A 14,364-nucleotide genomic window follows, 5' to 3' on the forward strand; every position below is an offset into this window, starting at 1 on the left:
CCCCCATCAGATGCCTGAAACTGTAGATAGTACCAAACCCTACATATACTATGTTTTTTCCTATACAAACATACTTATGATAAAATTTAATTTATAAATTAGGCACAGGAATACATTAACAACAATAACTAATAATAAAGTAGAGCAATTATAACAATATATTAGAGGATATAGAGGATTACCATAGATCTTAGCAAGCTCACATGTGATTTCTTCTCTTTCCTTCTTAAGTCAAGAACTTTCACCTTTTCACTTGAAGCACTTTATGGCTTCTCTTCGGCATATCCAGATTGCCAGCATCATGACTCTTGCACTTTGGAACCATTATAAAGTAAAATAAGCGTTACTTTAACACAAACACTGCGATATGGTGACAGTCAATCTGATAACCAAGACAGTTACTAAATGACAAACAAGAGGGTAGGGTACATGGCATGATGCTCATCCCAGGTGAGGCTAAGCAGGACAGCGTGAGATTTCATCACACTACTCAGCATGTATGCAATTTAAAACTTACGAATTCTTCATTTCCGGAATTTTCCATTTAATATTTTCAGACTGTGGTTGACCAGAGGTAACTGAAACTGCAGAAAGTGAACCCATGGGTAAGGAGAGCCTATTGTACTTTAAAAGTTGCTGCCTGAAGGTCTGGTTTCAGATCAGCATGAATCTAGGTGCTGACTCAGATCCCTCCCTTTGGGACCATGACAGGTCTTGGCATACCTTCAACAACTGATAGCTATTAAAAATAAAACAGGCTGCTTGGACAATCATAAAGGTTTGAGAAACAACCAGGAACTAGGGAAGGGTTGAACAATAAAGTTCATCAAAGCTGGGAGAGGTGGCTGTTTCGCAGAATCACAGAGAGTCAAGCAAAATAAGGAAAAACAGGAATAAGTTCCAAATGAAAGAACAAAATGAAACCTCAGAAAAAACCCTTAACGAAACAAAGATAAATCATTTACCTGATAAAGAGTTCAAACTAATGTTCATAAAGATGCTCACTGAACTTGGGAGACGAATGGATGAGCAGTGAGAACTTCAACAAAGAGTTAGAAAATATAAGAAAGTCCAAAGTAAAACGCACAGAGCTGAAGAATATAATAACTGCATTGAAAAATATACTAGAGGGGCTCAACAACAGATTGGATAAAGCAAAAGAAATGATCAGTGAACTCTAACACAGGGCATTAGAACTAACCCAATCAGAGCAGCAGAATGAAAAAAGTAAAGACAGCATAAGGAAGTTACGGGACAACATTAAGCAAACTAACATTCACATTATAGGAGTTCCAGAAGAAGAGAGAGAGAAAGAGGCAGGAAACTTCTTTGAAGAAATAATGGCCAAAATCTTCCCTAGATTGGCAAGGAAACAGACATCCAGATCCAGTAAGCCCAAAAAGCTCCCAATAAAATTAACTCAAAGAAAGCAACACCAAGACACATTATAATTAAAATGTCAAAATTTAAAGACAAGGAGAGAATCTTAAAAGCAACAAGAGAAAAATAACTTCCTAGGTACAAGGGAACCCTGATAATGCAATCAGCAGATTTTTCAGCTAAAACTTTACAGGCCAGAAGACAGGTGGCATGATATATTCCAAGTGCTGAAAAAAACAAATTCCAACCAAGAATACTCTACCTGGCAAAGTTATCATTCAAAATTGAAAGAGATATAAGGAGCTTTCCAGACAAGCAAAAGCTAAAAGAGTTCATCACCACTAAACTGGCATTACAAGAAATGTTAAAGGGATCTCTCTAAGCTGAAAAAAGGGTGCTAATTAGTAACTCACAAACATATGAAAATACAAATCTCACTGGTAAAGGTAAATATATAGTAAAGGCAGTCAATTAATCACTTATAAAGCTAGTATGAAGGTTAAAAGACAAAAGTAGTAAAAAACAACTAAAACTACAATAATTAGTGAAGGGATACACAAGATAAAAGGTGTAAACTGTGACATCAAAAACAGAACATGTGGGAGGGGAAAGAGTAAAAATGTAGAGATTTAGAATGTGTTCAAACTCCAGTTGTTACCAACTTAAAATAGACTCATAAATATAGGCTGTCATATGTATGCTTCATGGTAACCACAAAGCAAAAACCTATAGTAGATATACTGAAGATAATGAGAAAAGAGTCTAAGAATACGACTAAAAAAACTCATCAAAGCACAAAGGAAAAGAGCAAGAGAAGAAGAAAGGAACAAAGGACAGAAAACAACAACATTGCAAAAAAAGGAACAAAGGACAGAAAACAATTAACAACATTGCAAAAGTACACACCTATCAATAATTACTTTAAATATAAGTAGACTAAAATCTCCAATCAAAAGACACAGAGTAGCTGAATGGATTTTAAAAAGACTCATCTAAAGCTGCCTACAAGAGATTCACTTTACATGTAAGGACATACACAGATCGAAAGTGAAGGGTTGGAAAAAGATATTCCATGCAAGTGGAAACCAAAAGAAAGCTGTAGTAACTATAGTTATAGCAGACAAAACAGATTTTAAAACAAAGACTGTAAGAAGAGATGAAAAAAGGCATTGCATTATGATGAAGGAATCAATCTACAAGAGAGTGTAACATCTGTAAATATTTATGCACCCAGTATAGGAGCATCTAAATATATAAAGCAAATACTAACAGACCGAAACGGAAAAAATAGACAACAATACAATAAATAATAGTAGGGGGCTTTCACACCCCACTTTTATCATGGATAGATCATCCAAACAGAAAATCAATAAGGAAATATCAGCCTTAAGTGACATGTTAGACCAAATGGACTAAAGAGATATAAACAGAACATTCTATCCAAAAGGAGTAGAAAACACGTTCTTCTCAAGTGCACAAGGAACATGCCCAGGATAGATCATATGTTAGAACACAAAACAAGTCACTAAATTTAAGAAGACTGAAATAATATCAAGCATCTTTTCCATGCACAATTGTATGAAAATAGAAATTAGTTACAAGAAAAAAACTAGTAAATTCACAAATATGTGGAGATTAAACAATATGCCACTAAACAACCAAGGGGTCAATAAAGAAATCAAAGGAGAAATCAAAAAGTACCTTGAGACAATGAAAATGGAAATACAATGTACCAAAATTTATGGGATTCAGCAAAAGCAGTTCTAAGAGGGACGTTCATAGTGATAAATGCCTACCTCAAGAAGAAAGGAAAATCTCAAATAAACAACCTAACTTTACACCTCAAGGAACTAGGGAAAAAAATAAACAAAGCCCAAAGTTAGTAGAAGAAAGGAAATAATGACGATCAGAGCAGAAATAAATGAAATACGGACTAAAAAGACAATAGAAAAGATCAAGGAAACTAAGAGCTTGTTCTTTGCAAAGATAAACAAAACTGACAAATCTTTAAGAGGGCTCACCAAGGAAAAAAGGGAAAGAACTCAGATAAATAAAATCAGAAATGATGGCAGAGACACAACTGATACCACAAAATACAAAGGATCATAAAAGACTACTATGAACAATTATAAACCAGCAAATTGGACAACCTAGAACAAATAGATAAATTCCTAGAAACATACAGTCTTACAAGAATGAATCATGAAAAAACAGAAAATCTGAACAGACTGATTACAGCAAGGAGATTGAATCAGTAATAAAAACCTCCCAACAAACAAAAGTCTAGGACCAGTGGCTTCACTGGTGAATTCTACCAAACATTCATATAAGAATTAATACCAATCCTTCTCAAAGTCTTTCAAAAAACAGAAGAGGAGGGAACACTTCTAAACTTATTTTTCAAGGCCAACATTACCCTGATACCAACATCAGCCAAGGACAACACAAGAAAATTACATGTCAGCATCCCTGATGAACATAGATGCAAAAATTTTAACAAAATATTAGCAAACCAAATTTAACAATACATTAAAAGGATCATATGCTATAATAAAGTGGGCTTTATTTCACAGGATGCAAGGATGGTTCAACATCTGCACATCAATCAACATGATACACCACATTAACAAAATGAAGGATAAAAATCATATGATAATCTCGATAGATGCAGAACTCTCATTTGACAGAATTCAACATCCATTTATGATAAAAACTCTCAACAAAGCAGGTATAGAGCGAATGTACCTGAACATAATAAAGGCTGTACATGACAAGCCCACCACTAACATCCTACTCAACAATGAAAAGCTGAAAGCTTTTCTTCTAAGATCACAAATAAGACAAGGATGCGCAATCTTGCCACTTTTCTTCAACATAGTACTGGAAGTCCTAGCCAGAGAAATTAGGCAAGAAAAAGAAATAAAGGCATCCAAATTGGAAAGGAAGAAGGAAAACTGTTCCTATTTGCAGATGACATATTGTACATAAAAAAGGATCAAGACTTGATGAAAAACTGTTAGAATAAATGAATTCAGTAAAGTTCTAGGATACAAAAATCAACATCCAAAAATCTACTGCAATTCTACATACTAACAACAAACTATCAAACAGAGAAATTAAGAAAACAATCCCATTTACAACTCCATCAAAAAGAGTAAAATACCTAGCAATAAATTTAACCAAGGAGGTGAAACATCTGCAAACTGAAAACTATAAGACATTGATGAAAGAAATTGAAGAAGCCACAAATAAATATCCAGATATTTCATTCTCATGGACCTCCCTGACAGTGGTTTTGGTGATAAGTTTTTGGATCTGACTACAAAAACAAAGGCCACAAAAGCAAAAATAAACAGTGGAATTACATCAAACTAAAGAGCTTCTGCACAGCAAAGAAAATCAACAAAATAAAAAGGCAACCTACTGAATGGGAGACTATATTTACAAATCATATATCTGATAAAGGGATAATATACAAAATATATAAAGTACTCATACAACTCAACAGCAAAAAAAACCGGTCCAATTAAAAAATGGGTAGAGGATCTAAATAGACATTTTTCCAAAGAAGACATACACATGGCCAACAGGTACAGGAAAAGAAGCTCAATATCACTGATCATCAGGGGAATGAAAGTCAAAACCACAATGAGATTATCACCTCACACCTGTTAGAATGGCTATTATCAAATAGACAAGAAATGTGTTAGCAAGAATGCAGAGAAAAGAGAACCTTTGTGCACTGTTGGTGGGAATGTAAATTGGTGAAGGCACTAGAGAAAACAGCATGAAGTTTCTTCAAAAAATTAAAAATAAAACTACCATGTAGTCCAGTAATTCCATTTCTGAGTATTTATCCAAAGAAAATGAAAACACTATTTCTAAAAGATGTATGCACTCCCATGTTCACTGAAGCATTATTTTCAATAGCCACAATATGGAAACAATCTAACTGTCTGTGATATATATATCATGTCTTCTTTATCTATATATATAATGGAATACTATTCAGCCTAAAAAAGAATCTAATCTTGCCATTTGCCACAACATAAGTGGATCTTGAGGGCGTTATGTTAAGTGAAATAAGTTACACAGAGAAAGACAAATACCATAGAATCTCACTTATATGTGGAATTTTAAAAACAAAAACAACAACAACAAAAACCAAGCTCATAGATACAGAGGACGAGTGGTGATTGTGGGAGGTGGGAAAAATGAGTGAAGGGGGTCCAAAAGGTATAAACTTCCAGCTATAAAATAATTAAGTCATGAGGCTGTAATTACAACATGGTGACTATAGTTAATAATACTCTATAGGATATTTGAAAGTTGCAAACAGAGTAGATCTTCAAAGTCCTCAACACAAGGAAAAAAAATTTTATAACTATGCATGCTGATGGATGTTAACTAGGACTTGGGATCATTTCACAATATATACAAATATCAAATCATTACGTTATACACCTGAAACTAATATAATGTTATATGTCAAGTGTATCTCAATTAAAAAAAAAAGCTGCATCAAGTGAAGTGCATATCACTTGAAATAAATAGAAAAACCCTTATTATTGCCAGTTTGGACCTGATCTTTTGCAATTAATGGAAGCTTAGAGTTACTTAAAGTAGTAAAATGAGGATTGTGCTACCAACTTTAAAAGATGTCAGTAAAAAAGAAATGACGATTTCAATTGCATTAAATTTATAGATCAACTAGGGAGAATTATGTTGTTTAATTTCCAAATATTTGGATTTTTCCTTGATATCTTACTATATTGATTTCTACTTTAAATTCTATTATGGTTAGAGAATATACTGTTCAGGATTTCAATCTTTTGAAATTCACTGAGACAGGTTTTACAGCCCAATATATGACTTCTCTTGGTATGTATATCAAGTGCACTTGAATAGAATGTGTATTCTATTGTATTCTAGCTGCATGTGATATTCTACAAATGTCAATTAGGTCAAGGTGGTTGATACTGCTTCTCAGACCTTTTATGTACTAACTGATTTTTCTGTCTAGATTTTCTACAAGTTATAGACAAAGTGGTATTAAAATTTCTACCCACAATTCTAGATCTTAAGTACAGACAAATTTATAATTGATATGTCTTCCTGATGAGTTTTGTAACTATGAAATGCCCTTCCTTATCTACAATATTACTGACAGAAATCAACCAATATTTATATAATCATTCCAACTGTTTTTATACTTGCTATTTGATGCTACATCTTTTTCCATGCATTTATTTTCAAACTATCTGTGTCATTATATTTAAAACACATCTCTGGTGGACAGAAGATAGGGAAGTCTTGCATTTTACCAATGTTTCACTCTCTACCTTTTAAGTAAAATACTTAGTCTATTTTCACTTAATGTCCTTGCTGATAGGGTTAATCTAGGTCTATAATTTTGTTACTTGTTTTCCTTTCATCCCATCTGTTTATATTCCTCTGTTTTGTCCCTTTATACCTTCTTTCAGATTTTCTGAATATATGTTAGAATTCTATTTTGATTTCTCTGTTGTTTGTTAGCTATACCTCTTTGTATTTGTTTTTCTTTTTTTAGTGTTTGATCTAGGAATTATAATATACATCTTTAACTTTTCACAGTGAACTTAGAGCTATATTCTACCACTTCACACAAAATAAGAACCTAGTAAAGCACGTAATTCCATCTACCTAGCCCTATCTTTTATTCTAGAGCTGTCAAATTCCATCTACATATGCCATAAATGCCACACCATGTTATAATTTTTGCTTTAAATTGTCAGGCTTAATTTTTGTTAATGGGGGAGGGAGACTTTTTAATTTACCCACATATTTACCAATTGCAGTGCTCTTCACTCAAACCTGAAGATCTTAGTTTTCATCTAGTATCACTTCCCTTCAGCCTGAAGAACTTCCTTTACCTTTTCTTATAGTGCAGATCTTCTGCAATGAAATTTTTTAACTTTTGTTTATTCGAAAATGTCTTCATTTTGCCTGCATTCTTGAAGGATATTTTCATTACTTAAAGAATTCTGGGTTGACTTTTGTTTTTACAGCACTTTAAAGGTGTTCTATGGCCTCCCGGTCTGCACTGTTTCTGATAAGTAGTCAGCTATCCTTTGTTATTGTATCATTTCTCAGGGTGCTTTCAAAATTTTTTCCTTATCTATCATTTGTCAACAGCTTGATGATAATATGCCTAAATTTGATTTTCTTGTATTTATCTTGTTCGGAGTTCAGTGAGCTTCTTGAATATGTAAATTTATGCCTTTCACCAATTTGGGGAAATTTTCACCATTATCTGTTCAAAAATATTTGCCCCAATTTCCTCTCCTATACTTCTAGATCTATCAAGTTTACTGACTCTTCTATCTTCTCCTAATCTTCTGAAATCCTATCTAATAAACTTTTTATTTTAGGTGTACATTTAATTATAGAATTTTCATTTGGCTCTCTTCTCTAGTTTCTACTTTTCTATTGAGGTTTTATGGTCTGTGCATTCATTATGTGCATATTTTCCTTTACGTCCCTGAGCAGAGTTACAACAGCTGCTAATCTAATATGAGTCAGATCACGACCCATCTCAATTGCCTTTTCACTTAAGTATAATGCACAATTTTCTAGGTTTGTATGTATTTGTGTCTAACAAACATGGATTGCATCCTAGACACTCTGAGTCATATATTTTTAGACCCTGTATTCTACTATGTTCTTCTGAAGAGTATTTACTTTTTTGCTTACTGGGCAGTTAACTTGGCTGTATTCTCTCCAAACTCTTTCTCCCTTGTGGTGGACAGCAGGTAAAATCTGTTTAGTTCTTTTAGCCTGTAAAATTTATCTGCAGAATTTGGAGCACCTTCCACTATGAGATCATACTCTGTAACTTTCTAGCTCCTACAGCCCCCCGCCGCAACTCTGTGCTGTGAGTTCTATCCAAGTTATTGACAGAGGCCTGCCCACAGGCAAAGAGCTGTGAAAAATGAAAAAACTCACCTTTTGCCATTCTCATCTTCTAAATGTCAGCATTCTCCAGTTTATGCCTGCTGTCTGTCCTTCTACTCTGCCTTAAACATTTTTATATCATTTTACATTTTTATATGAATATAGTTACTATATATTTAGTATATTTTAATATTCTGTCCAAAATTTGTCATTATTTGTAAGAAAGGTAGTCTAACACATGGTAGTCTGACCATGGTACTCATTACTGAAAGTGTATCTCCTTAGAATTATTTTTAAAATTAGAAAACTAGAGGACTATAAAAGTCACACTTGTCATGACCTACATCATTACTTTATAATATTACACAATCGTAACAATATTTCCTATAGCAGTACTTTTTCTCTTCTACTTCTTATATCAGAAAACACAAGTATTTGGGAAATGAAAGGAAAGAGAAGAAAGAGGGGAATGAAAGGAAATGGGACGACAGGAAGACAGTAAAAGAGGAGAAAGATTTATATGAAGAAAAATTGATAAAGTCCCTGTCCTGGTATCTCATAAGCTAACATTTAGCAAATTAAGAAGGGAGATGTTGGAAAAATAAGCATGTAGGTTCTGAAACAGATGCGACAAATGATATTGGCATATGCTAACTTTCATAAAGAGAATAAAAGCCAAAATCTGCTATAATATTATGAGATCATAAACATACAAATCGTGCACACAAATTATACTGTAAAATAACAACAACAAAAATACATACTCCTCAATACAACTTCTAACGTCGATCCTTTTTTACCACGAGAACACCCTGGAATATGGATTTTTTCTTAAGTGCAAATGTTTCCATAACAAAATCTTTAAAATATAATCAAACAAAAAGCATGACTAAAAACTCCAGACTTCTTAAAGTATTAAATTTTGTCCATTTTTATATAAACCAAATTATATTTGAGAGAGGGTTTCTAAAATGCACGCTTTTCATCATTATCACTAAATTCCTTCAATTCTATATATGATGTGTACAATGGACAGTTCTTAGACATTTATAATTATTACATATTTTGTCATATCATTTTATTCTAACTCACCATTAGAATTGATTAAAAGTGAAATTAAATGCATTTCAAGATTCTACATAAACACAAATAAGTAAAAATAAACAAAGATAAAATTATATACATGCTCATTAAATTTAGAAATACTTTCTAAATTTGCCAGATCACTTTCTAAAGGGTTACAATATCTTCCCATGTAATACACAATTTTGTTTATTCTCATTGTTAAAACTTTTCCATACTCCATCTTCTATGAGATATTGCATCATCTGTTCTACCTTTACTGTTAATAGTACAAAGAAACCACCTATTTCAGAACAATGAATCTGTATTTCAAATTGAAAATCACATTTGCTTTCTATCTTTAAAATTACATGAACTACTTTCAGATCTTTTATTTGTGCCATGCAGCTTCTGTTGCACACCTTTAATAAAAGCCTGAACCTCACTTGGGTAATCTGATATTTACTACGTCTATTAGCCTGTATTTACATGGAAGTCATTACATAAAGTACAGGAGAATTACATAACAAAGCTCACCTAAATCCAATTTCCTTCACATTTCCCGGAAAATGTAGGTCATGAGAACTCACTGCTGTGTCTCTGCTGCCCTCTACAGGAATGGTTCTTGGAAGACGTTGATAAAATAAATTATGAAAATCCAAACAGCAATGCTGAACCATATGGAAAGTCACATCTATAATCAACTATATTTGTTGAATGTCCCAAAAATCAACATCACAAGGAGAAGTTATTGCTATGGTCTTTGATTTCTATCAGGCTCTTCCTCCAAGTGGTTGAGTATGCAGTTACGCTATACATCAAGGAATACAACAGAAGTAATTAAAAGAATCTGGGATCAGACTATACAAGTCAGAACTGCAGTATATCATTTACTAGCTATGTCTCCATTCCCCTATTTATAAAATGGGGTTAATAATAACATCTACCTCATGTGATCAGCACTTAAGCAAAGTGCCTCACACATAGTAAGAACTCAGGGTTACTGTGTTGTTATTATGTTTTTATTGCTATTACTGTTATTGACACTATAAAAAAAACGGCCAGGACCACAACTCAGAAGTCAGTGTATCTGAATTAGAATCCTGGCTTAGTCACTTACTACTTTATAACTATGGGAAAATTACTTAATCTCTCTGTGCCTCAGAATTCTCATCTGGAGAAGAGGGATGATGATAATAATAGCGCCTACTTCACAGAGTTATTGTTGAGGTTTAAATAAGCAAACGTATATAGCAAAGCACTTAGAAGAGTGCCCCACAACGAGGAAGCACTCATGTTAGCTGCTGCTGTTATTATGAGTTAAGGTGCCTTTACATAAGCACTACTAGAACTCTGCTCCAGAGAACAGACAGAATCATGCTTACAGGCCAAGACTATTTCCTACTTCAATAACATTCCTCACTCCACCCTGGGCAAAGCATTCAAGATAGACCTGAATTATAATCAATGCTTCCCACTGAGTCAAAGTATGTTTCTCCTGCTGAGTAAGTATCCACTCACCAAACACACACCAGAAGCAAAAAGTAACAGCCTCATGAGTTATATAAGGGGGGTCTTATTTCTGGAGAGCTAAACAATAGTTATGAAATTCCTAATTATGGTATAAATATTCCTCCTCCAGCATTATTCAATGTACTTGGCTCATTTAAACACTGTAGCTGACCCTGTTGATGCCCTACTCCCATCTCCTCCCCTTTGTCCTCAGTGATGCTGGTTCTATTTCCAACTTCCAGAACCTCCATTGCTTTGCCTCAAGGCTTTTTATGGCTGCTGGAACCTATTTTTCCCACCTCTGTAAGAAGTAGGAAATACTCCCATCCCCCAGCTCCACCAAGGAGCAATCCACAACCAACGAATGAAGGGATCTGTGTATAAATACCTCAGCTTCCTTGACCCCCTGGTGGGATAATTATAAGCCTCCCAGAGTTTTCCAGAAGTATTAAGCTCCAGGTGCTCATAATGGTAACTTGCTTGATTCTCATCCCTTGATTGGCTGCTGTCCCTTCCCAAGCTCATTTCAATACCAGGAGATGTTTTCAGGGCATGCTTCTATGGAAATTCAAAGACAAACAATAAACTACGAACAGAGGCAAGTCTACAAAAACTGAAGATCATCTATTTTACTTTTTTCAACCTACTTAAAATATTGAATAAAGAGAAGAAAATGGTTTTAGGTGTTAGTATAAGGAAGCAGTAGGAAAGAAGTGCTGATGTGACTGCAAGATACTGTGCAGAAGGTAAGAAGGTATATGAGTTAAAGTCTCTTGAGAGGCAGATGCCAAACATCAGCTATAGAAGAGATTTATTGGTGAAATCACCTGTGAAAGATAAAGCAGAGAAAGCACGAGTCAAGGAGAGCTTTAAGACCACAATGTAGTTCTAACAACTATGAAAGAGAAGGAAGGATAATGTGGTAGGAAGAGTCTCAGACTGTAGTGCAGCTACAGGAAATTTTGGGCAGTCCAATAGCTAGTCTTCAATTCAAGATCACCCCTAGAGTGATTCTGTGTGAGTGTGTCTCACAACCCTGGCCTATTTAGTCAATGCTTGGGACCAGCCCATGGGAAACACGGTCCCAGTACAAACACAACGGTGGATCCTGAAGGATGGCAGTTGGGGCCATCAATCAACTATGTTCCTTGCAACACAAGATCTGAGAGCACATTTCCACAACTGCACTGTAGGGAATAATGATATAACCTGACATTCTCTCAGCAATGTGAAAAATGTGTCTAGAGAAAACCTTCCTCTTCTCCAAGGTTGTTCATTATCAATACGTACTATTGTTTTGCATATTTACAAACTTCATATAATGTAGTATCAAATTGTACATATCCTTCAGCAAACTGGCTTACTTCATTTCCTCAGTATTATCCATGATTATAACTATAGATCTCTACTACATAAATACACCACAATTTGCACATTAGGTTACTCTCCAAAGTTTTTTCTCTTGTAAACAACGGAAATTTCTGTCACTATAGAGTCATTTGCATTTTTTAGAATTTTATATAAATAGAACCGTACAGTGTATATTCTGCCTCATTCATTGTAAACATTCTAAACATTCATTGTAAACAATGCTACAATGAATTTTATAGATATATCTCCTCCTGGACATGTGTGAAAATTCCTCTGAGCAGAGGCTTTCAAATTTTTTTGGTCAAAAACTACAGTAAAAAATACATTTCATATCATGATCCAACACACATATACTAATTAATCTAATCAAATTTAAACTTTCACAAAAAATACTCTTACTAACTGCCATTCATTACAATGCTATTTTTATTCCACTATGTTTTTAAAAGTCATTGAATCAATTATAGTACCCACTAATGGGTCATAAGCCACATTTTGAAAAAATCAAAAATATTTATCTCAGAGTACAACTGTGGGGTCAATGAAGTATGAACATCTTCAGCTTTACTAGAACTTACCAAATTACAAAATGGCTCTACCAATTTACATTCCCACAGCCACTATTCCTACTGATCTATATTCCTGACATCAGGCATTGTCAGACTTTTGTTTTTATAATCTGACGAATACGTGATATCTCATTTTTAATTTGCACTTCCCATACTACTAGTGAGACTGGGCATCTTTTCACATGTTTATTAGTCATTCAGGTTTCCCTTTCCTATTCTTCACCTGATTTTCTATTGGCTATTTGTCTTTTCCTTACTGGTTTGTAGAAGTTCTCAATATATTCTTGATATTACTGTAAAATGTCCTTTGAAAAGGCATTTTTAATGTAAGCAATATATGTACTTGGTTCAAAATTCAAAATAGCATACAATGTTATACAGTAAAAATACTTTCCTACGATTCCAGAGATAATCCATATTAACGCATATTCTTTCCATTTTTTCTACACAATTATTCTATATCCTGTTTTTGCCATTTAACAAGGTATTTTGAAGATTATTTCATAAGCACATAGACCTACATCTTTCTTGTACTTTCAAAACTTTATCAATTTTATTGACGTATATTACTTAAGCACACTAAACTACACATATTCAAAGTGTTCAGTTTGATCAGTTTTGGCATGTGTACACTCCTGTGAAATTATCACCACAATTAAGATAACAAACATTTCCATCACCCTCAGAACTTTCCTCATGTCCCAGTGTAATCCATCCCTCCTCTCCACCCTCATCCCTAGTCAACCACTAACCTTCTTTCTGTCACTATAGAATCATTTGTATTTTTTAGAGTTTTATATAAATAGAACCATACAGTGTATATTCTGCCTCATTCACTTTAAGGGGCTGGGGCTAAACTGTAAAAGTTAAGTTATATGGACCTTGATTTTCAGGAAATGGGAAACCATCAAAAGTATTTCAATAGGGGCTGGCCCCATGGCCAAGTGGTTAAGTTCGCATGCTCCATTTTGGCATCCCAGGGTTTCGCTGGTTCAGATCCTGGGCGTGGACATGGCACCACTCGTTAGGCCATGCTGAGAAGGCATCCCACATGCCACAACTAGAAGGACCTACAACTAAAAAATATACAACTATGTACTGGGGGGATTGGGGGAGAAAAAGCAGAAAAAAAAGAAAAAAAGACTGGCAACAGTTGTTAGCTCAAGTGCCAATCTTTAAAAAATAAAAAGTATTTCAATAAGGTCATAATTTTTATTAAGATAAATCTAATAAAAATACATAAGGCAAGAAATTAATTACAAAGCAACTGAAACAATACAGACAACAGGTAAAAGGGTGTAATTTCAGGGAGAAGTAGTGGGGATGCTGTAGTTTAGAGGCCAAATGTGCATTACCAGGTAATGAAATAGAACCAGACAGTGAAAAAGAAAAGTCATTAACTAAGACCAAAAATACACAAAGAGAATGAGCTTGGCTTTGAAGGAAAAGAAACGATATGGCTTGGGACCCCTAGACTTACAGTAACTTTAGGAGATCCATACAAAGATGTCATTCGGCAGCTGGAAACCCATATGGA

At 34.2% G+C, this 14,364-nt stretch overlaps 1 protein-coding gene across 35 annotated transcripts in view; it reads right to left on the reverse strand.

Annotated features, from left to right (window-relative positions):
- SPIDR (scaffold protein involved in DNA repair) overlaps nucleotides 1–14,364 on the reverse strand; it is a 472,184-nt gene that overhangs the window by 401,181 nt on the left and 56,639 nt on the right. The window contains exon 1 of one of the 35 annotated variants that reach the window (XM_070631684.1): nucleotides 183–205. The exons of the other annotated variants lie outside the window; for them this stretch is intronic. Within the exon in view, the coding sequence (XP_070487785.1) occupies nucleotides 183–185 (3 nt within the window). The 5' untranslated portion in view covers nucleotides 186–205. Of the gene's footprint in view, nucleotides 1–182; nucleotides 206–14,364 lie in introns of those variants that run through there. 35 annotated transcript variants of the gene reach the window in all.

Source organism: Equus przewalskii, chromosome 8, assembly GCF_037783145.1.
Source record: "Equus przewalskii isolate Varuska chromosome 8, EquPr2, whole genome shotgun sequence".
NCBI classification, from domain to species: domain Eukaryota; kingdom Metazoa; phylum Chordata; class Mammalia; order Perissodactyla; family Equidae; genus Equus; species Equus przewalskii.